This window comes from Tubulanus polymorphus, chromosome 5, assembly GCF_964204645.1.
Source record: "Tubulanus polymorphus chromosome 5, tnTubPoly1.2, whole genome shotgun sequence".
In the NCBI taxonomy this organism is placed as follows: Eukaryota; Metazoa; Nemertea; class Palaeonemertea; order Tubulaniformes; family Tubulanidae; genus Tubulanus; species Tubulanus polymorphus.
Window position 1 is genome coordinate 23343766 of NC_134029.1, and position 24672 is coordinate 23368437.

A 24672-nucleotide genomic window follows, 5' to 3' on the forward strand; every position below is an offset into this window, starting at 1 on the left:
TTTCTGTTTCAAAAAATATACTGGAACTCGTAGGACATAACAGATTATTTCTGACTGCTGTAATCTTCCCATTTTTATTTTGGTCTGGGTATTTGTCAGTTTTCAGCAGCTCATTGATAATAAGAAGCGCTGAACTCTTTTTCTTGTTGTCCATGGAGGCAGCCATGTTACTAGTCAGTAACCTGTCTGTGGTTTAGTTTCACAATCGGATATTTTCACAAACCACAGTCAGGAATGGGAAGGTCATTTTTGTATGAAATCTTCGTCAGCCAATTTGGCTGACGAGTAATTTGCCTGGCATTTCATTGTCTCTTAAGATATCCGTCTATTTTTTGTTGTAATCGACGCACAACAGATTCGTAGTTTGTCTGATACCTATAACACCTCACCTGACGATCTTAATCCATGTGCTAATCGGCCGTAAAGTGAGAGTAAATTTCCGTCGGGTCAACAGCTGCCATTTTGAAAATTACTGGAGGTGCTGGCACCTGTGGGTTGAGGCGAGGACAACAGCACAAACTAACGAAGCGAAACGACGAAATTGAAAAAAATTAAGAAATCAACACTTATTCACATTTTTCTTTTACCAGAATTTATTATTTCATGATTTATTATGGAAAACACGAAGATTTGAAATATAAGTTGGAAAACCATCAAAAATAAAAATTGTCGTTTCGTCTCGGAAGTTTTATATAAATCCTTGTAGGTCCCCTTGTCTTATCATGCCACATGTGCAATACAGAGAAATGGCGGCCAATGGCGAAATTGGTGGAGAAATTAATTAATTTCTCAAAATTATGTTGATTAACCACTCGAAACATACATAAAATTGGATTATTTCGAAAGGTACCTGTGTTAGTTTGTGAATTAAGCCATTAATTGTGGACTGAAGTGAATAGAAAGTATACTTTTGAAGTGTTACTTTTTTCAACCGTGTTTTGGTCCTTGTCATCCCTAACGTTGGTATAAGCCCATCCGATTATAAAAAGCTTACCACCAACGATTAGGTAACTAACTACCATGTTACCTAATCGAAGTAACTAAACTGCTCATTTGTGGACCAAAGCTAATCAAATCAAAATTGCACCTAATCGCACTAGCTAATCAAAACCTAATCTATTCAGCTCACAAAAACGCCTATGGTATTAGTGGGTTTTCCCCCAATGACTCAAATAGACCGCTTTCCTCGTGCATGTGAGGTAGTTATCTCGGGGTGCATGAACTGTCCGTGACTAATAAACTAATTTCATTAGTAAATGTTTACGCGGTTTCTATGACAGGAAGACCTGTGTTGAACTGTTGAACTGTTGAATCTGAACTGGAAGTGCTATCGGTCGGTATAATTTATAAATTATTCTAGAATTTAAGAAAAAAAAAACGGGCGGATGCTTATAAATTCGGAAGTAGCTGTTGGGAATCAAGTAATTTATTTCATGGCCTTATTAAAGTTCCTCCACTATATTGTTCAGCTGACTACTGGCGCGTATTCAACCCGGTGGTGGAACCTCATAATGTAAATCCATTAACAATAGAGACACAATTGCGGGTTTTCAGAGTTGTTGATATGATTCTGACACGCGCTATTGAATATGTCACCGGCTGACCACGGTGTACACAAGCATAGACCATTCACCTCAGCTTACTCACACTGTGAACATGCTACCGTGGATTCTCCTCCTGGCGATTTTCGCTGCGCTCCCGCTCCTGCTCCTGTTCCTGCTTCCTGAGGAACGACGTCTTTATGTTTTATGTGTTACTGTTTGTCTCTGTGCTGTCCTGTACTGTTCCGTGTTAATTAATCCGTTCTATTTTTCAGCAATTAACCCGTTTTGTTTTTCAGGGCCGATTTCTTTGTCGAATTTCAACGTTTGCTGGAACAAAACTAATGTCCGAAAGCGTCAGCTCTCCTTCGCCGGTCATGTGTCGAGGATGTCAGACAAAGAGTCGGTCAGGAAATTCTGCCCTCTACACGCCCTCATACGGAACACGAAAACGAGGATGACGAGGCCTCACTGCCCCCACCTATCTACAAAGTGTGCTGAGTGATGTCAATGACGGGCATATCTGCGGGATTGCGCGGGATACAAATGGAGCGGTTATACTGGATTGTCACGCTACTAGCATTCATTGTGTCCTTGTGACCGCCCGGATGAGGGATGATTCTACTGTCACGCTCTTTGTTTCTGGTATTCTGAGTCGGCTGAGGGATGATTCTACTGTCACGCTCTTTGATTTCTAGTTTGAGTGCTAGTTTTCATTGTGTCCTTGTGACAACCCCGGTCAGTGGATGAAGTCTCTCGTCGGCTTGTGAGTGCTAGTTTCATTGTGTCCTTGTGACAACCTCGGTCAGTGGATGAAGTCTCTTGTCACGCTTTTGGGTGCTAGTTGAGATCCTGAATCTCAACCCGGTCAAGCTGGTTGTACTGCGCTATTTGTGTTTCGTGCAATTTTACAGGTGTGTCAGTTACTGACGTCGCCCAGTACATCCTGCAGTTAGATGGGGAATGTCAGGCGTTGTCATTCTGGTTTTCGCGTTCTGTGTGAGGGCGTGTAGAGGGCAGTATATTCCTGGCTGGCTCATTGTCTGGTGTTCTCGGCATGTGACCGGCGACGGAGAGCTGAAAAGCTTTCAGACATTAGTTTTGTTCCGTACCAGGTTTTCATCGCTCTTCTCTTTTTTTCATTTCAGGACTCCCAAGATGAAGAAGAAGATGCTGAAGGCGACTACAACGAAGACGATGCCAAAAAAGAACACTGAACTCAGCAATATTGAAAGTTAAGTTGATACACATGTAAATTACGATGCGTGATACGGAAAGGATTGTGTAACTACAGAATATCGTTCTTTTACTCATTTCAGGTTAATCCGGAAAGGCCCATCTAAAATCTGCCCACCAGAAGTGCCCACAAAAGACTCCACCTTGAAGTACCACCAAACACCGAAAGACCTGTCGCAACCGAAACCTGGCAGTCTTGCATGGCTCATCCTGCATGGCAACAGGAATACATACATACATAAAGCTAAGTTGATTTTTCATATCTGGGGTAGAATGCATAGGCGCTGGTCAAGCTCACCATCTCCGCACTACTTTATTGAAGCTCTGTGGCCGGTAGAAAATTGAAATATAGCTAGGCAATGATTGCTTGAATATTTACAATATTAGACGAAATGATAGAGTGAGGTCCTTTAAATATTCTTTGGTCTGATAATTAAAATGTAGATTGCTCAGTTATTGATTAAAAGATTTTGTAAGTACGTACGATTAAGGTAAATTCAATATCTTATGTGACATTCTAAATTATTCGAATGTACCGTAGATATTTCAGGCCTCATTTTTAGTGACTATTGTTTAACTGACAATCAAGATCTAGATAGGACAATTTTTACTAAAAGATATATCAATTAAACTTTATCGTTGGTTGATAGATTTTTCTTTACAAATAATATATTGATAAATTTATTAAGATTGAGGCCATACTTTACAATATATACTGTGTGCTGCCTCACACATAACAGTTATGAATTTCATAAGATAGTGTCTAGGGCTCTATCGAGGTCTGGTGTTATATGGGGAAAACTATGGAGTACAGGTCTTTATGAAACAGTGATTTGGTCTCAACACTTTGATAAATCCAGAATAAACCAAAGCTTTAATTGATTTAATTCATTCCTGAAACACTGCGTCTAGTTTTGGGCGACGCATGATAATTGTTGTTTGACTGACAATTAGCATACAGCCAGGAAAAATGGCTTAAATATTCACAATTAAGATGAATTCAATATTTGATGTTAGATCAAAAACTTTTTATATCATAAATATTTATTGAAATATAGCTGAAATATATAATATATTTGAGCACATCTATAAGTGAATCAGTCTCATTGACTGATCAGTTCTGTATCGCCAACTGCCGCGCTTACGACGACTAGCCATGCTTTTCATTATTGGCAAAATTTACTCAAACCTAACTGATTCAATTAATATTTAACTGAAAATTAGAATCTAAGATGAATTACTCATTAAAGTATTAACTTAGATCGATTAAGGTTAATTCAATTGTTATGTGAAATTATTTCTAATTCCATGGACATTTGAAATGTAGCTGATACATGTGTATCTGAGCACATTTATTTATCTGTATCTAAGTGAACCTATGGTGTCTTCACACAGCTGTATTAGTTTTGATACATATTGCCAAAATCATTTAACGCAGATTTACTTCCGATCGAATCTGTGCACAAATACATTCCTGGATTTGGAAGGGGGAATATTTCAATTTCACTGTGTATGTCAGATTGAAAGCCTTATTCTGACAGGATATCCTAAACTTAGGTCTTATTCCTCTTGCTAATAGCTCTCTTTTACTAACCCCTCTCCTTCAAACTATTTTCTAGCATCATGACTCGCACCGCACCAGGGAGGTCCGGTCATAACAAGGTCTTTTGGTCCTTATACACAGTGTACTATATAAGGGAAATAAAGATTCGGCTAAGGGAATTTCTAATTTACCACTAAAAATATGCTTTTTTATCTTTAATTTCTGATGAATTCAAATAGTGACGAATTCACCACATCTGAAATTCTACTCATGTAGATTTTCAGGCTCCATATAAATATTGTTCAACTGACAATTAAAATATAGCTAGTATGATTACTAATCAATGGTTCGCTTAGATACCTAGAATTTAATTAAAATTAATTCAATGTAATGAATATAAGTGAAACTTATTCAAAATTGCACAGTGGATGAGACGACTGTATCGCGCAATGTCATCTGCGTCTAACTGGGCCACATGTGTGTGTGTGGGATCTGTTGAATCAGTTAGGTTTTGGGGGATTCTGGGTTAGTTAAGCTAGGTATCAAAAGCTCTGATGCAAAATTAGCAGTTCAAATAGTAATTAATTCAAATTCGTACCGGATCTGAAATTCTTCTCGTGTAGAAATTTCAAGCCCCATATAAAATATTGTCCGAGACAATTTCAATTATAGCTAGGACATTATCGATTAACTAATTGATTAGGTATCTAATTCAGCATCTTCATATAAGGTAAAAGTGCTCAAATCTAAACCATAGGGGTTGATAAGTATAATTCAATATTGGTTGATATATAAAGAATACTGGGTATGTTTTTGTCTCTTGTGCGTGGGATTTATTGAATCTTTAAGGCTTTGCAGAATTCTGGATTTGTCGAGTTGTGGGAATGATTCGAGGTTTCTTAAATCTGTAGAACCATGTTACTTATAGGATCAGTGTGCTCAATGCTGGCAGCGCACTCACTCTTCAGTTAGTTATATTATCATAATTACAAAATCATTGTATATATTAGGAGCAATATTTAGAATTAACGAAATGGATTAGAATACCATTCACTGGGTACAGATGTCGCCATCTGTGGGTAGAAAACATCTCTTAAGTTTATTAACTGACGATGAAGTAAATTTGATAATACGAACATGGTTTAGCTGACAACCGAAATATATATAGGCCAATATTACTAGCAGGTTTGCACTGTATGATGGGCCTGGGTTTCAATAAATGACACATCAAGAATTTCAAGAAGATAGAAGAAAAAACAGTTCAAAAACGATTTGATAAGATTGATTATGCATTACTAAATTTGTTGTAACTCTGGTATTCCTAGAGATGACTATAGATGCTTTAGTTGAATTGTTGTTAAACTATAATAATCAACCATTGCTTAGATATTTAGAATATAGATGAATTACTATATGAGTTGAATTTCATAAATATCATTTAAGACTATTATTGAAATCTACGTATCGATCCACGTTGCTGATCTTATATATGAATTGACATGATAATTATGATCAGTGATATTCCAAAGGATTTTCTGCTCAAAAGGTTCTGCTCTTTTCTTCAGCTTGCCGTTTCAGACTGATTGGAAGATAGTTTGAATGAACTGGAATCGAATTTCCCAATTATGTACTTCGATTTCAGACATACTCGAGAAAAACTACAATAAACTTTAAAAAATTAGACAAATTTAAACGGTGAAAATGACAAAAAAATTAAAGTTAGACAAAATTCTCCCATCTTGTAAATTTTCGGACTAGTTACATGAAAAAAAGACCAAATATTGTAAAATATAGTTATTTCCAAAGTCTCGATGTATTAAATTAGGCAGAAAAAAAATAGATAAAATTATTCAACCTTGTAAACTTTCGGACTAGTTATGAAAAAAAGACAAAATATTGTAACATATAGTTATTTCCTAAATCTCAATGTATTAAATTAGGCAGAAAAAAATAGATAAAATTATTCAACCTTGTAAACTTTCGGACTAGTTACATGAAAAAAAGACCAAATATTGTAAAATATAGTTATTTCCAAAATCTCGATGTATTAAATAAGGCAGAAAAAAAAATAGATAAAATTATTCAACCTTGTAAACTTTCGGACTAGTTATGAAAAAAAGACAAAATATTGTAACATATAGTTATTTCCTAAATCTCAATGTATTAAATTAGGCAGAAAAAAATAGATAAAATTATTCAACCTTGTAAACTTTCGGACTAGTTACATGAAAAAAAGACCAAATATTGTAAAATATAGTTATTTCCAAAATCTCGATGTATTAAATAAGGCAGAAAAAAAATAGATAAAATTATTCAACCTTGTAAACTTTCGGACTAGTTACATGAAAACAAGACCAAATATTGTAATATATAGTTATTTCCAAAATCTCGATGTATTAAATTAGGCAGAAAAAAAGTTAACCCCAATCAGTCACTTAATATGTGCTTCGACTATTTAAACGGTGAAAACGACCAAAAAAATTGAAGTTAGACAAAATTATTAAACATTGTAAACTTTCGGACTAGTTGCATTAAAAAAAGACCAAATATTGTAAAATTATCTTCAACAATATAGTTATTTCCAAAATCAGAATTAGGCAGAATAAAAGATTGTTTGAATGAACCGGAACCGAATTACCAATTATGTTCTGGGACTTAAAAAAAAAAGATCTGTGAAAACGACCGCCGATCACGCAACTATATCTGTACTTCGATTTCCGATTTTGAAAAAAACCGCCGTATCGCTCCCGCCAGGTGTGGTAGGTTTGTAAGGGACACCAACTCGAAAAGTCAAACGAGAGCTTGAGGTCAACAACTCATCAAAAATCTGCCAATTAGAGAAAACAGTGCACAGAAACCAACCGACTTAGGAGATCCTCGTCAATGATGAAACCAGCAATCATAAAAGGTGTCTTGATATACATGGAGTTATTACGATGATTTCTAAATGTCATGATTACAGGATATATTTATTTACTCATTGCAGCTAAGTGTCAACTATTAGAAAGAGACCAGCTTAAAATCAACTACTCACCTGAAATCTACGGATTTGAACAACCCACAGAAGAATCAAACTCATTAGATGGAAATTACCGGTATATAGAAATTTCAGGCCTCATATGATTATCATTTGATAAGTAATTATCATCGAAATCTATTTACCTGTCCACATGGCTGATCTTAGAACTTTTATCTTTACTAGTCTTACACCTTGGAGTAATAAATTTTTCAAATGATTTCTCCAAGCTTAAACATTAATGAACTAGTCCTACTACTGCAATTATTTATTGGGGTTTAAATCGGCAATTGACGTCAATGAACCTAATTCTGATTTTGGAAATAACTATATTAACTAAGTGAAAAACACGGTGGCTTGTAATTTGAAATGACATGTAAGTTATGATAAATCTGTCTAAAATGTTTTGCTTTCTTCACTTTGTTTCAGTCAAACTACATCCCGGAAATAATGGCCTGAAGAAGACACAAGTAGACAAATACCCATTGACCCATTTGCTGATGAAAACTGCAGAAGCCCAGATGAGAAGTTTAGGAGCCAGCGACGGATTAATCACTCAATGATGGAATCTTCTACAATCAGTGGTTGATCAAAGACTAAAAATAATGTTATTGAAAATTAAATCAAAGACTGTTTAAAATCAAAAACGAAATGTTCATGTCAATTGTTCTTCAAACGCTGAATTAAGGTCGTATCGATTCTAGTTGAACTTTTTCTTGATAATTAAATGTCATTTGAAAAGTTGACACGGTAGATTCATATTTCATGAAATATAACAAAGTGTCGGTTATATTGACCTCATGAATTGTCAAATTCATAAACTTAGAATTACATACTCCATTAAGCATCAGGGCCACTCGTTCAAACCCAGTAATTGCTGATACTGATTCAGAGTGGTTCTGAAAACAAACATGACTTGAAAAATTTCCGAAATTCGAAGTCAAGTGGTCAGACTCGGGGATATCTCAATTGGTCAGTTTCTGACCATCATGGTGTCACCATTGTGGTCTATAGCTCAAATGAAACATGTGGAACCGACGAATGGGCCCAAAAGCGTAAGTCATTTCCTGAGTTATGTGATCCAAAAATGCCCAAACTGGAAAAGGCAGTCTCTCAATTGGACGAAACCAAATCGGACAGGACAATTAAAATTTGGGAAGGCCACAGGCAGTGGTCTTTCGAAGCCCACGCGGTGAGCGTATTATTATGAAACCTTTTTTTAAACCACCATGTACCACGAAGTAATAAGCACTTGAAATAGCTATTAACCACTTGAAACTGTCAGATCATACCGCATCCCCGCAAAGAGGGGTAGTTCAGCAAACCGGGGTTTTCATTGGCCTCTCTAGACTACCCCGCCAGTACGGGTAGCCGAGCAAACCGGAAAACTCATAATGCTGCTCCTCATTATTCGATAGGACTTCAGTTTGATAGTTGCTTTAAACTTAACTAAACAATTGAAAAGTATGTACTCGAGGAATTATCATTTATTTGTTTAAAAATAAAGATGGTTTCTGACGGTTCCTGGCGGTGCCTGACGGTGTTTAGTATGACCGTTTTGTAAAGGTCAGTGTGGAGACAATTATGGCTGCCAGATTTCTGAAAACGGGAAATTTCGTATTACATCCGAAATTAATCAACTATCCCTCGCTTCATTTGCCTCTCGACAAAAATGTAACATCAATTAGAACACTATGTTATAACTCAGCAGTTCTGAATGAGTTTCGATCTTTCTACAGAACTCGGAGTTTGCTAATATTTTCGCGGAGAAGTAGCAGCAGTGTATTGCGCAATACCTTCGTATCTAAGTTTCGAGCTTGTTTACCATATTTAACAGCGAATTCACGCCTTCGACAATCAATAAAATTGACCAGTTTCGGTATTCTCTCAGCAGCTGGTTTTATAGGTTATAACCGTAATTCAGATTCACTGAGTAAGTTGGAGATATTTAGGCTATAAGAAATTTGATAGATCGCAAATGTTGATTATTGTAATACTTCTTAATTGCAGCAGTCAATTTTAGTATAAAGTAACAATACAGTATATATCAAAATTTGTAGATGAAGATCTTATTTCTGCTGCATTTGAAGATGATGCTGAAAGCATTCAACGGTAAAAATACTATGATAATCGATAAGAAACTATCAATGAAGTATATGATACTGTTATATGATATTGATTTACAGATTGGTGAAACAAGGAGCTGATGTAAATGCCCGCCACGATTTCGGTTGGACCGCTCTTCAAGTGGCCACTGTTAATAGAAACTTAAGGTACGATGTTTCGGAGTCTGTTTTGAGACTATTCTCGTATGGTAAGGTGTATTTCACTTAAATAATTGAAAGCAAGAAGAGCTTAATGATGAATAATATAGTGGTATATAATTGATTTCAGTGCTGTAAGAATTCTGTTAGAACTCGGAGCTGATCCAAATCTCGGCGATGAATTCAGCTCGATTCAAAAGATAGCCAGACAACATCGAATCAGTCCACTGAAAGGTATTAATCAGTTGATGATAAAATGATCATTCAATTCGTCAACGATCCGGTGATAATCTTTCATTTTATTTTCGAAAGTTCTGATGATTCGTGAGATGGAATTTTCCGGTAATTTCAACAATCAGGCGACGTTCGGTGGATGCACGGCGCTACATTACGCGGTTCTGGTGAATCATAGCGAAATCATCGAAGCTTTACTCGCTGCAGGTATTCTAATTATCATCGTTGAAAAGATCATTTTCTATTGATATCGCGTGTGATAGAGTTCACCTTATCCAAAATCAAAAAGATACCAGGGTCCCTACAACTCCTTGAATCCTTGAAAACTCCTTGATTTTTGAATATATTTTTCAAGGTTTTTGAAAATCCTTTAATTTTGAGAAATATCCATAAACTCCTTGAAACTCCTTAAATTCTGGGAAAGTCCTTTTTTTCAAAAGGTCCTTTTCAGAAGACAGTGTATTCTATTATTCTTCATTGTGTGACTTGTGAGTGAAAGTTGTTTCACTTTGAGATTTAAAACATTTAAACATGTAAAACCAAAACGGCACACACAACAACTGATCAAAATTTGAGAAAAACGGGGATTTTGTTTTTGAATTTTCGACTTTTTTTCCTTATATATGACTGCGAAAACCTCCTTGAATTTGGAAAATTACTCCTTGAAAATTCCTTGAAAAGTCCTTGAATTCTGGATACCAGGAATTGTAGGAACCTTGGATACACAACATCCAGCAATTCCAGCCATAGATGTAACGTTCTTGAGTAAAAGAGTAGTAGAGGACCCCTAGTTATATTTTGGGCAATGTTCAGGTGCGGATCTAGGAATTTCCATGGAGGGGTGTCCAATGAGAAAAAAGGGCACTTTTTACGAAATACCACGTACTCCGAATACTTCTACACCATTTTAGGGGGTGCTTTCGGTCATTCCATGCGTTGAAAAAATATTATAGGTGGAAAACCTTGGTCAAAGAATTTTGGGGTGACATTTTTGAGTGCACTTCAAAGTTGAGGGGGGGTCCGGACACCCCGACATCCCCCCTAGATCCACCCCTGATGTTTCAGCTAAAGACTATTAGTCATCATCAGTTATTGTGGAATGTGGCGTGTCCTCCAAAATTAACGTCTGGATCGTTTCATGAGCCTAACAGATTTTCTTCGATTGATTTTCAACAATGTCAACGTTTATAATATTGTATAAGTACAATAATGTATAATGTATAATGAACCCTCAATAGCCTGTATGCTTTGATCATTTGTGTCTTAATATTATCAAACTGATTGTATTTTCAGGAGCTGACCCAACAATAGAAAATGAAAATGGACATCGACCCAGCGCTTATGCCAAACAAGATAAAAGGATGCTTGGTTTGCTGCAAGAAAATGAAGCAAAGGTATAAAATATGTATATACATATATATTTCAGATATTTTTCTTCCCTTCTTTTTATTGATACTCATATAATAACTAGCATTTCATACCATTTCAGTTTGAATTGAAGCGTAAACAATTAGAAGCAGAGCAGAGACGTAAAAATCCGCTCGAAAAGAGAATCAGGGAACATATTATTGGTCAGGAAGGAGCTATTACAACTGTAGCGTCCGGTACGAAATACGTCAGCAAATACCAAATATAGTAAGAGGAATCTATTTTCATTTGAGTTAGGAATCATGTTTTATGTTTCTGTCATCATTTTTCCAGCGATTCGTAGAAAGGAAAATGGCTGGTACGACGAAGAGCATCCATTAGTATTTCTGTTCCTCGGATCATCAGGAATAGGTAGGAATAATGATTAGATTTGTGAACTCAATATTTAATCCTGATACGGTAAAACCTGCTTAATCGAGATCATTTGGGGCTGACGAAATTTATCCGGTTTATGATAAACGGGGTTTGTGCTTGTCCTGCCAAATCCTCTAGAAAAGTTATAGAAATAAGTAATAATTTTTTCAAGGCTTGGAAAGTTATGAAATTTTAAGTTTTTCGATTGAAGCTATGAAATTTTGAAAACATGGTCAGAATAATTTTTTCTTGTGGTTTACGAAGCGTAGCCCTAGAATTTTCAAGATTTCCTAGAGTTTTTATAAGCTTTCTTCGTTAGTGCGTTACTTCACTTAGTAACTATGGAAATTTGTATATTTGGCCCTGGGAAAGGTATCGAAAATCACAAAGAATACACACGATTCAAACCGTGGCGAAATCTAAGATTAAATCCGCGGATTTTACTTTATATCGTTATTTCCTCACGTATCGAAATGTTCATATCTAAAACAGGCAAAACCGAACTGGCGAAACAAGTGGCGCAATATTTACATAAAGACGTCAAGAAAGGATTCATACGTTTAGACATGTCGGAATACCAGGAAAAACATGAAGTCGCCAAGTTCATAGGATCACCTCCGGGATATGTCGGGCACGACGAGGGTGGACAGTTAACTAAAGCGTTAAAGAAACAACCGAATGCCGTTGTTTTATTCGATGAAGTTGATAAAGCTCATCCGGATGTTTTAACGATCATGCTACAGTTATTCGACGAGGGACGACTGACCGATGGAAAGGGTCAAACGATCGTTTGTAAAGACGCCATTTTTATTATGACGTCGAATTTAGCGAGTACGGAAATAGCGCAACACGCTTTACAACTTCGTAGCGAGGCGCAGAAAGTAACAGAACAAACGATCGACGATAACTCAGGTATTCTTATTGTCAGAGAATGTACTCTTGTGACATTTACAATATAAAGTACCTACCCAAGCCATAGGCAGGACCTCGTTGTCAAAATCATGCAATCTGCATGCACAGCAGCTAGCATGTGTACTTAATGGATCAAAATGCGCCAAGTTTTGCCAATATTTGCACAAAGTTTAAACTAGTATTTCCCCCTGTCTTATATGACCAGGTTGACTTCAAATTCCCTGATGATTTTATTTTACCAGTCTTTAAGACTACTGATGATCAGATTTTCAATTTACAGAAAATCTGGTGCTCAGTGAACGTGTAACGATATCTAGAAATTTCAAAGATAAAATCGTTCGACCGATACTTAAGGTATGTTTAATACTAAATGACGTCTGAAGCCGCTACTACTGAATTTGAAGTGAAATCATTGTGAATATTTCTTTCAGCGTCAATTTCGTCGCGATGAATTTCTTGGCAGAATCAATGAAATCGTTTATTTCCTACCGTTTTCAAGATCTGAACTCGCTAAACTTGTGGTGAAAGAACTTCAATTTTGGGCGCAAAAGGTGATTATTAGAATGGCTTAGACTTGATGAATATGAATGTGAATTATTGTGTATTATTATTGGGGTTATTTGTGTTATTTTAGGCTTCAGAGAAACATCAAATGGACCTCACCTGGGATCATCAGGTGATTGATGTATTAGCAGACGGTTATGATGTACATTATGGAGCTCGGTCTATAAAACATGAGGTAAAATACGGCTACGGTACTTGCTGCTTAAAAATTGGCAGCACCAGTCACATTGCCTGTTGTGTAACCAACCCCGATATACCCCTCTCATCTAATGCAGATTTTTTCTGATGACATCTATATTTGATCATGGATGAATCAACATGTAGTCGAAATAAGCCCCCTATACATTACCACCAAAATGCTGAATCACCAACGTGGTATATCGCGGGTTGACTTGATAAAATGGCTAAAATGATACATGATCCTTCATTGGCTGATGACATCCTGACAAATCTGTGCCGCGACTACGTGCGTGCTGGGTCTTTTCAGGCAGCAGTTAATTTTGAAATTTAACTCTGATATCATATCTATGTTACTTACTGGTACTTATTTGTAGGTCGAGCGGAGAGTGATAAGTCAGTTAGCCAGCGCTCATGAGAAGCAACTGATTTATGACGGGTGTCAGTTACGTCTCACGGTTGATAATCCTAGAGATGTTTTAGCTAAACCACGCGACGAATCGACTCAGACTCCGTCGATTAAATTACAAATCGTCAAAAAAGGAACGTTGAAAAATGAATACGTAGATTTGCCGCTTTTAAATACCGAAAATGTATTTGGAGAAACTTTCTAATTCCGTGCGCTAGTACTAGTCAAGTTTAAACGATTTTAACTTACATAGTTATATATGTACTGGTAGAAAATACATGTGGTTATTTGTTAAACAAATACTCTTTTTTTCTTCATTACTTGGTATTACGTAGACTCTGCTTGCCTCAGATCTTGCAGGAGGTATTTGTACTCTCTGAGGGACGTGAATTCCAGGGGGAAGTCGCATGCAGGGTCGTTATAACGATGAATTGGCGCAAGAAAGTTTGGTAAAATACTGTTGTTTGTTTTGCTAGCGAACATGTCGGTTGAGCGTCTTCGGTAAAATGCTGAACACAAGTTTGGATAATCGATCAAAAGAATAGTGATAATTCATGGAATACCGGAGGGATGCAGACTGAAAAACTGAGCCGAATGTTATCAAAAGGATCACGAACATTTAAATATTTACACATAATTTATGATGACTAACGTAGTAACATGATTGTTGGTTTTTGTATAATTTGGACTCGTATTAAGTAATGGTAGTTAATCAATCTATTACAGCAGTTAAAAATCACTTTATAAAAATTCGAGTTATAAAACAGAGTAATAATTATACAAGAATAAAACGGATGACGTAGTGAATTTGTGACATATCTTCGATTACATAGCACCTTTTAAACTTTATAAAAACCATTTCAACTAATTGTGTCTATTATCTCACAAACAGTAGGAATGCAATATCAGCAGTTGATAAAAAAATGTAGACATTTTGTGGTTTTTAACGAATATCATAAAATCTTAGCAATGTGTCAATGTGACAATAACGTGAATATCGGAACAATTATGTGAATATTAGAACTCTTTCCTAAAGGGCTCCATTATGCATGCATTGAATAAACAATAGAATGTTATATAAACTGTACAAGGAAACAGCATTCACCTTAAATTCATTACTGATACAGTCAAACCTGCTTAATCCGGATGGGCTTAATCCAAATTTTGGTTGAATCCGGACTATATTTTCAGTCCATTTGTTCATTAATATACAAGAAAATGACTTAATTAATCGGATGAATTTTGTTGGTCCCAAATGATCTGAATTAAACAGATTCTACTGTCATTACCATCAGTTCCTCTGCTAAGCCAATAAACATTATAAAGCCACATTGTAGGGGCCATTCGTTGGTTTTCAACAATTTTTAGCAGAAACGAGCCAATTTTTCGCTCCTAACAAATTCAAATGGAGCAGAAGGGATTTATCAATCTCCAACTAACTATCCATCAACGACTTCAGAGAATTTAGGGGCTACAATATTAAAATAACAATACAGTAAAGGTATTTACAATAGAGCAGCCTGAATGTGACTTTGATTAGTTAGGCTTTAGTCGACTCTAAAAAATATGTTAACATACATTTTAATACCAGATATACATGTTAATACCAGACACATACACTGACAATTAGTACATAACATCGTTCATCACTATTATTTGATCATAGATCACTTTTCGATTGTAGATCACTATTATGTGAACAAATCGCCTTAAAAAAGGTTATAGTCCGAAAACTAAACGAACAAGCACCAAGTTGAATTATTTTTTTGATCATTTCGCTCAATCCTGATAATCTCTATAATCGCGTTCTAGTAACAATTCGATACTTTCCCTCAGCTTGTAAAACGAAGGTCTTCTCTCGGGAACCTGCAAACATGAATCGAATCGTTAAGAAAGATAATCGAAATTCAAAATAAAGCGAGAGATTTTGTACGTACGAATCATGACTTACCCGATGCCAACAGTCTAACATGAATTGTTGGAATATATGAGGTGGACAGCTGGCGGGTCGTTGAAGTTTTGAACCACCGTTTATATAATCGGAAATATCTTTGTTCGGCATGTTCGCGTACGGCGTTTCACCACCGGAAAATATCTCCCACATAAGCACTCCTGTTCATATACAGATTCAAACAGATAGAAAGCTGAATAGGTTTACACACGATATTTAAATTAATGATAACTCACCGAACGACCAAACGTCTGACTTGCTGCTAAACTTGTAATAGTTTAACACTTCCGGCGCCGCCCACTTTACCGGGAATTTTGATCCTAACGAACTAGTGTATTGGTCATCCAGAACGTACCTACATAATTATAAAATCCTGAATTCTAATTTTTTAATCGCAACCAGTTATCAGGAACCAGTTATGATTTCATTTGACTTTAGGAGAAACGTTTAAAATGAACTTATTTTGACTGTATTCATAGCGCGATCGATTATCTTCACTTGGTATACCCAGGGTTTACCCGGACGCATTCGATTTATCTGTCACGTGATAGTTCGGGCTTCCCCGGGGAAGTTTTAAGTAACATAATAATAATAATAATAATTTTATTTATATACCGCTTTACACTGCGTTTCAAGGCGGTTTACAATAATGAATACATTAAGATAATAATGTAGTTTTAATAAAACATTAGTTATCATAATACTGAGTAAAAAGAAACGTTTTAACGTAACCTGCTCTGGGAGTCGCTCACTTTAAACTCCCCTGGGAAGCCCAAACTATCACGTGACGGATAAATCGAACGTGTCCGGGTGATCCCCGGGTATATCCAGGCTTACTGGAACGCGCTGTGAACTGTGAAACTGGGTGTAGACTATGAGTAAATCTACACACCTCGCTAGTCCAAAATCTCCTACTTTTACTTCTTTTCTGTCGCTGACGAGACAATTACGAGCTGCTAAATCGCGATGGATGAAACTTCGACTTTCTAGATATTCCATCGCGCATGCCACTTGAACGCACATTTCCAACAGGAGGTTCGTCTTTTGTAATAAACCCTTGCTGCGACGTTTTCTCAAGTATGACAGCAGTGCTCCTGAAAACGAAATAAAATCCATTTCATGACGTGTTCAAAAAAAATTGTTCTCAGATTAACTTACATGAATAATACCGCAATGCCGGCTAAATGTTGAAGGGTTTTTAGTACGCAAAAGTCGACTCTTTTTCATGATTCCAAAAGGAAGTTTTGTTCCAGTTAAATTCATAAATTCCCAGAAATTTCCAGATTTTCCCCAAAGTTAGCACTTTTCAGGACATTATCGGACTTGAACAAACCCCGAATGGGTGAACTATGCTTCACAGCATGGCAGTGAAAGGGTTTTTCGACCGAGTAATTTCCATAAGCCTACCGTGAGCGAGGAATTCTGTAACGATGTACATCGGAGTTGTCGGATTCCTCGGACTAACGCCGTATAACTGAACTAAGAATCGATGATTCAGTTGACTCATCGTCTGAGCTTCTGCTATGAATTCATCCTCGGACATTTTATCGGCGTGTAATGTTTTGATCGCCACTGGTCGTCCCCTGATCATTCCTTTATACACAACCTACACAGGAGTCAATTTGAAGATCAGTCACAATTCGCATATCATTATCATTACTTTCTGGATTTTTTGAATCCCTGACAATCTCAGCAGTTTTTTCTTTTTATACGTTTAAGATTGTGGAATAAACTAAACTGAATTGCGATATGAGTGAGACCCTACTTACACCGAACTGTCCTCTTCCCAGCTCTTCACCGAAAGTAATTTCTTGAGGATTAATAATTGTCATATCTGAAACAGGTTAATAATGCGGTGATATGCATTACGAGATCGAATGACTGTTTGCGATCTATGAACTGATATTCCATTTCTGATTGGAAGATGTAAAGCGCTGTGATTAATTTCGATTATCACAAAGCTATAAAAGAAAATGAATCCTGATATGATAATGATTAAGATGCTTACCATGTCCGAGCCCTGCAGTAGCTGGTTGAGCTCTGTTTCCGGGTACATGCTTCAAACGAATAACTAAACCTGAAACCATCATAAATCAACCGTTTTAATTTCGACCGATTCTCCATTTCATGGTCGGGTTTTTTAGTGAATAACTTCTACAAACCTCCAGCATTATGCATATGGTATCTGATCACCTCGGGAATACTAGTGAAAACGTGATTAGCAGAAAAATAAAGTTGACCCGCTTCATTTCTCTTGATGTGGTAGTGACGTACTAAACCACCGCGCCTGTCAAACAAAAATTACTGTTATAAAACTACAGGGTATCCACTTTCATTTGACTTGCTTTTTCCCTGACAGACACATTGTTTTTCCCTGACTTGATCTGCTAAGAACTCAAACATTTAACGCAGTCACATTTAACGCAGTCAAATACGTAAGACATTGACGGAAACTGTTTGATTATACGCGTGATCTAGCAATCTCTAAAAATTTCCCTGACCTATAGCTTTTTTACAAAATTCCTTGACTATTCCCTGACTTTTTTCAAAGAATAAAAATTAACCCTAACTTCTCCCAGATTTCCAGGTAAGTGGCGCCACCCTGAACTATTCACGTGCTGTATTCTAAACAAACAAATACAAAGTAAAACAAGGAACGATGTGAACCTCGTGTTGAATTAGTTTTATCTAAGGTACAAACTTTCACTTACCCGGTATTTATAGAAGCATCATCAGTTAAATGAGCCGTTTACTCATCACTTATTTTCCCGATGAAGCTTAGCAAAAGCTAATATCTTAGATAAAACAAGTTATCCTATGAAGTGTTATCGTTCTGTACCTTGCACTAATTCGACACCAGTTTAACACGGTTCTTCTACAACTAACCTTTCCATAGTTAACAGTGAGAGCGTATAAGTTCCTCGGGTACTGGAATCGCGCACTAAGAAAGATCCTTCTCGACCGTCTTTAAGCAAAATCTCTTCACAAACTGATCGCGAAACACCCTTAAAATACCAGCTATAAGTAAACAGAATCGGTCGATTATTCAAATGAATACATCGTTTAATGAAAAAACTCACCATAAGAAGTAAAACTAGGCTAATAGAGGCCTAGAGAATTGTTTAAAAATGGCTCATTGCATTCGAGTTAGAACGTCAAAATCCTCAAGGCTTACTCAAGGCTCTACTTTTTATTGTCGGTTTTTCCCTGCAATTGCCACTTGTCAACGGAAACCAAATATGTCATTATTCATACCTGAATTTATCCATACCCTCGAGAGGTCGTACGTAGTTAGCGGGAATATATCCTTTTGACCTGAATAATAACAACATTACTGCTTCTTCATTGATCAAACTTGTGTAAGTCATCATCACATAAGTCGTCACATTACTCAAGTCATCTCTATTTTTGAGTACTAATTTGTATTTATAAATCAATTTACTTAGTGCAACTTATCATTTGGATCAGTCTTCAACATGATGACCGTTCTAACCTTCAAGACAAGTTTGTGCTAAGTAAAATGATGATCAATTTAGCATTGACTTTTTGCATAATATATGACTTATGTACACACCCATCACTGGCCTCAGCGAACCACCAGTTCTCATTATCTTCGTGTAATATTAGATATTCTTCACCCTTTGAATGTAAAGTAATTGTATTTTTGACACCGATACCGACCGTCGACAGACGTGTGCAGATCTTCTTCGAAAGAAACACGAGAAATCATACCTTAACCAATGAAAGATCACCGGGAGACACAGCTTCGTGGTCATACATCGCGACAACCATTTTATTCTCCTGTAAAAAAGTCAAAACACCTCAGAGTAATCATATTGCAACAATCCTGATACAGTAAAAGCCAGTTTTAATGCGACTGATGAGAATGAAATTATGGCGTTAATGAATTTGGTGTTAGATGGTACTGCGTTCCAATGAACTCCAAGGGGATCAGAAAATGTATTAGTTACAACCCACATGTTTTTATATCCAGTATAAAATTAATAAAATTCTCCCAAATCAAATCACTTACCTTGTCTTCATTTTCTGCAGAGTTTGGCGCGGTACCCACTGGTGCGGTGGTAGAACCATTCGTAGATTTATTTAGGCGTTCGTCGATCGCCGTGGAATCTGTGCAACCTGACGTTTTACTGAGATCTGAACAGCACGAGAAACCGGTAGTTTTATTGTATATTCCCGGGTGATATTGAGGCATCAATGTCGCTCCATCTTCCTGACAATCTGTAACACACAAAATATACGATCATCACTGATATCAAGTCACGTTCATAAACGAACAAAATATCTAAAAGCTTCCAACAGTATTCGCTTCATAGTGTTCAAAAGGACATATGATTTTCTGAGCAGGATTAGAGAAAAATGTACATACGTTTGTGATAGGGGGTTCCTTGAAATGATGTACGTACGTCGTGGATAAGACATAAATTAAAACACGTCCAAAACTGTCTTTGTAGATTACAGTAACTACATTCATCACAACACTCTTTTAGATCAATTGTTTCAGTGTGCACTGGTAATGACCAGAAGGCTATTGAAGTCTGATGTTATGACAGCCAATTTGAAGGTGGATACGGGATCTGTCAAGATGTACACAAGGGGCTATGTAAATAAATACTTAGATTATACTAGGGTAGGGGAGGCGGGTTTGAAAAGTGGCAAAATTGGCCGTAAAAACTACATGCGTATTTGAATGCTCTCAAAAGCTGATGCCATTCAAGGAACATGACAATTGGATTTTAGAGCCCATTTCATGATATTCAAGGCATTGAATTCATCCATATCGGGATTGTTTAATGACTGATATGAACAATGTGATGGTGGTCTGCAACAACCATGTCCGACTGGATAATATGCTTACATTTCCTGAGTATACAGGTCCATTCAGAACGCATGTTATCAGTATCTGCCACTACGTACAATATATGAATCTGTTTGTCCTCTTTATAAACGATCTTTGAAATGGGAAAAAAAAATAACAGAAAATACGAAGAATTTTAGAATTATGAACGAAATGAAAGATTATTTCAATCAAAAACGACGTTCACAATATCATTATACCTGGAAGACATTATTATACTTTGGCAAAGCTCCATCTTGAACGTTTTCGACAGTTTTTATGCTGCGCAGCGATATTTTACCCATTTCTTTTCCCCGATTCTACAAATAAAGATCAGGTAGCTGTTTTAACATGAATGTGTGATATGAATAATTTCTATATTTTCAATTATATCAATATTGCGTATCAAACTTCCTGTTTGTATACATAATGATATATCGTAATATTGTGATATAAATGCAAAAATTCAGTGTTCCAATTTGTTGCCACAATCAGGGGACATCCAGACGTCTTACAAATCTTCTGTAAGAGCTAAACATTTATAAAGACACCCCAAAAATAGCCCCAATGTTGTAGATATCTATCTGAGAAGAATCTCACACAGGCAAAAAGTTTGGTTTGTCAAAATCTGGAAGAAGGATTTTTAACCCGTCAAAAAGGAAACATATTGTACCAGAAAGAAAATGGTTAGCAGCTTCAGAGTTCCGGTATCGCTCTCTAATACTACATCCCCTCCTATCTGAATCCTGTCAAATACTCATCAATGAGGAACATCACTCACGCACCACACTTGGGTACAGGCATATATATATATATATATATATATATATATATATATATATATATATATATATATATATATACAACCGATCTGATTGGAATAATTTTGCTTGATTCAAGCTCAAGGCTTTATGGTGGATTATTTATTATGGTGGATATCGGTCATCCCTGGATTTTAGCCTAAGAAGTTTCACGTATTTTGCTCAAATTAACAAGTTTCAAGCACCTATAGGGGCCTGATAGCATTTTCCATTTTTAAGGGATCAAAGAGTCGTAAGATTATCCATGGAAGCCTGAACCGTGTTGACTGGAATTTACCTCAATCGTGCCGCTGAAATATTTCAAGTAATTTTTCATCAACACGAACACTCGTTGTTTGTAGTTTTCCGATGAAAACGTCGATTTCATCTGAGATCGTTTTTTCATGTAACCGATTTTCACCTCGTCGATATTCATTTTTCTCGCAAGCGTCGGTCGGTCGGTCGGTCGTGAGGTAAAACGTTTAGGATTGACGCCGATTCTAAATTCAAATTTTGCTGAAAAATATTAATACATATCGATCAATCGTGAAAGAGCTCCTTAATTTTTTTCTTGTTTAATCTTTCAATAAAGACTTTTTGGATATCCTTCAATACAGTTTCGAATGATGATTTAGGTCGACTGCCTGTCCTTTCTCTGGTCCTATTAAGACCTTTGTCAGGTATGTACTACCAAAAAATAGCGAGCTAGGCCACCCGGAATGCTCTCAAGTCAGGTTGAAATAGACATTAGGTTGAAATAGACATTAGTCAACGGGCATTTCAGTCTGATAACATTTTGACAACCGATTGCCTCTCTGGGCACTGCTCTCTCTCTGCCATTACCTCCTCGGCCTGTTTCTCTAGTAGTATCGTGTTTTCCCCATTCGGGTCAATTTCGATGATGACCAATATAAGTTCAGTTTTACTGTTTCGTTTTTGATTATCTTTCGTTATGCTATTTACCATTAATTGTCGCTGAAAGTTAGTTCTTTTCATTTACTTGGTATTTCCACCACCAACCCGGAAGTAAATTTCTGTGGTCAATATTACACGCAAGTCTCCAGAGTGACAATCCTACCTCAATTCAATTCAATATTTATTTCACGAAAAAGCAGAACAATATAAAATCGGGGAAAAATAGATAAGTAGTTCAACAGAGCTTTCCTGGGACTTAATAGCCTATTGTGTCCGTATTGTATAGTACCGTACCACCAGGGCCGCATACGCGAAACGCCTCAAGTTTATCAATCATCTTTATTTCCCCCAAAAAATCAATCGGGTTTTTTTGAATATGAATGTTACGGGGCAGTCGGTGTAATTCATTCAATATTCCTCATTTTTCCTGAGCGATATTTGCTTTGTTCGCAAATAAAAGCTTTTCTTTGCAATACATAAACTGGTTTGTAGTTCGACGATCTTTTATCGTTTTCTAACATGGAATAAAAGTTCAGAATTTCAGCAAAATTGAATGGCCAAACAAAAAAAACCTTTTGGAATCTTAGTACCTACCGTCGGTAAAATATCTATAGCCGCGTTTAAATGACGTTCTTAAGTACGTGGGCCATCAATATTTATCCATTTGATTAATGAAAACTTCATGACAGAACTAGGCCAAACAACTTTCCCCTTTTGCAAGGCATTGAAAAAATCCTATGTAGGTTTAATTATCGCGAGAATATTAAGCCGTTTTATTAGAACGACAATGAAACATTTTAACTGCAATCAAATGAACTACATGATTATATAATTGATGTTTGGGTAGATGTGTCCGCGGTGTGAACGGTTGTTGTTATAAGGACTATCCTTGACTAATGAGATTAGATACGATTCTAATTCATGTTGAATGCGGCATTATTCATATATGTTCACTACAATACACGGCCATTGACGTTGGAGGCCGATATTCATCACGTTATAAGTGATTGACTCTTAAAGAACTGCGTATCTTTTTTCGAACAGCTACAGCGGATATCAAGAAATCTGTATTCGAACGCGAAGAGAAACGACTATGGGAGGTTTTCTCAGTACAGTCGTTCTGCGGTAAGCTTTTATATATTTCCAGTGTCGTCATCAACAACAAGTGGTTCTCAGTGGTGGACCCAGGATGGCCGTTACGTCTCTCGCGTTAGGCACTGATTAATTTGAAATACCCTCGTGAAATACCCCGAAATCCTCGTTTGAATTTGTTTTAACCAAATCTATATGAAATGTGTTTATTAGATCGAAACAATTTTCAATTGCTGCACTCTGCATCTCATACCCTTAAACTTCTATTAACAGTTTCAATTCTGAATGCTCAAAAGTGTGAGATGTAGCTAAAAGTTTTTAGATGTCACCTGAATATCATAGTGGATGGATTTTTAGTTCGCCGCTTACTAATGGGCTTTTGAAAGACTTCACGTACAACAATGAAGCCGTTGAAGAATCAGACTTTAATTCATATCTATCTCGCAACTAGAAGGTGAATAAAGAAGAAAAAAGGCTAAAGAAAATGCGACATGTCTGACAAAACTTAGTCTGACTTTGACACGTGTTGTTTTACCGTACGTTTTATTTTTCCATGTCGAATTTATCTATTTTGACATTTCGTCTGTTTCTAGTAACTTTAAACCGCGCAGTGAGACGAGTGTCAATTATGCTTTGAAATCATAGATGGCAAATTTCACTTCTAACCGAACAACATTTAGATTTTCGGTTACTGCTGTTCGAACTCGTTCGTAAAAGATAATCATTCAACACCTTAGTGAAAATGTCGTATTCATCGACATATCATACGCCCATCATTAACATTGAACTGCTATGTGATGATTACTTGTTTTCATATGGTAAAACGCTGAGACAGATTACGGGTACCGGGTGCTTCCAGTCAGGCTCGGCAACAATTCCCTATCAGCTAAAATACATATTACCTCTTCATGTATTTTTTGCAATCAGCCATTCACCTGTTTGTTTCTTTTTTAATATTCTTTACAGCTTTTCATTCGTATTTCCGTGGCGTCGCCGACATTCGAAGAAAAGTTCGGATCAAAATGAAAACCGGGACTCAGCTGATGCCGAATGCGGTATTGAAAACTATGAGTACGTTCTAGATTTCACAACATCTCGATTAATGTTTAGAATTCACGGTCTCCATGAAATATGACGGTTTAATAACAAAATGAAAATTAGATTACGAAAACTAAAATTCTTTGAATGTGAAATATGGAACTATGGGTATATATATATATATATATATATATATATATATATATATATATATATATATATATATATATATATATATATATATATATTCTACTATATTTAGGTATCGCGATACAGACGTGCAAGTATATAGATGATACTAATGAATAAATCGTTACAACACACATGAATGATGCGTATA

The 24672-nt window shown here is 36.4% G+C and overlaps 2 protein-coding genes and 1 long non-coding RNA gene across 6 annotated transcripts; 2 read left to right on the forward strand and 1 right to left on the reverse strand.

The window, feature by feature from the left end:
* The first annotated feature begins 6983 nt into the window (after positions 1–6983).
* LOC141906369 (uncharacterized) lies at positions 6984–7890 on the forward strand. The gene is made up of 3 exons (XR_012619321.1): positions 6984–7228; positions 7307–7415; positions 7766–7890. It is a non-coding gene; the product is annotated as an uncharacterized LOC141906369 (long non-coding RNA).
* A 1030-nt stretch (positions 7891–8920) lies between these two features.
* LOC141905040 (mitochondrial disaggregase-like) lies at positions 8921–13955 on the forward strand. The gene is made up of 13 exons (XM_074793761.1): positions 8921–9269; positions 9397–9448; positions 9523–9609; positions 9731–9834; positions 9913–10041; positions 11128–11228; positions 11324–11438; positions 11536–11613; positions 12109–12528; positions 12809–12882; positions 12960–13079; positions 13163–13267; positions 13647–13955. The coding sequence occupies exons 1-13, from the start codon at positions 8921–8923 to the stop codon at positions 13881–13883; spliced, it is 1971 nt and encodes a 656-aa protein (XP_074649862.1). The 3' UTR covers positions 13884–13955.
* LOC141905038 (tyrosine-protein kinase Btk-like) lies at positions 13864–22314 on the reverse strand. Of its 4 annotated transcripts, none has more exons than XM_074793758.1 (17): positions 22131–22314; positions 21586–21803; positions 20709–20807; positions 20509–20602; positions 19663–19871; positions 19362–19430; positions 19204–19268; positions 18885–18944; positions 18516–18647; positions 17792–17916; positions 17638–17706; positions 17399–17463; positions 17037–17235; positions 16522–16723; positions 15866–15984; positions 15630–15790; positions 13864–15544 (listed from the first exon to the last, which is right to left on the reverse strand). In XM_074793758.1, exons 2-17 carry the CDS (start codon positions 21721–21723, stop codon positions 15458–15460), a joined length of 1893 nt encoding a protein of 630 aa, XP_074649859.1. In that variant the 5' UTR covers positions 21724–21803; positions 22131–22314; the 3' UTR covers positions 13864–15457. The 4 variants fall into 4 exon arrangements, with proteins under 4 accessions (XP_074649859.1, XP_074649858.1, XP_074649860.1 ...); XM_074793757.1 differs by having other exon boundaries at positions 22251–22309; XM_074793759.1 differs by lacking the exons at positions 21586–21803; positions 22131–22314 and having other exon boundaries at positions 20509–20589; positions 20709–20724.
* Positions 22315–24672: the final 2358 nt, after the last annotated feature.

Coding starts and splice junctions, on each gene's coding strand:
- LOC141905040 (XM_074793761.1), top strand. CDS start 8,921: ATGGCTGCCAGATTTCTGAAAACGGGAAATTTCGTATTACATCCGAAA. Junction 9,835..9,912: donor TCGAATCAGTCCACTGAAAG/GTATTAATCAGT, acceptor TATTTTCGAAAG/TTCTGATGATTCGTGAGATG. Junction 13,268..13,646: donor CTCGGTCTATAAAACATGAG/GTAAAATACGGC, acceptor ACTTATTTGTAG/GTCGAGCGGAGAGTGATAAG.
- LOC141905038 (XM_074793758.1), bottom strand. CDS start 21,723: ATGAATATCGACGAGGTGAAAATCGGTTACATGAAAAAACGATCTCAG. Junction 17,464..17,637: donor TACTGCAGGGCTCGGACATG/GTAAGCATCTTA, acceptor AACCTGTTTCAG/ATATGACAATTATTAATCCT. Junction 15,791..15,865: donor GTCAGACGTTTGGTCGTTCG/GTGAGTTATCAT, acceptor GTATATGAACAG/GAGTGCTTATGTGGGAGATA.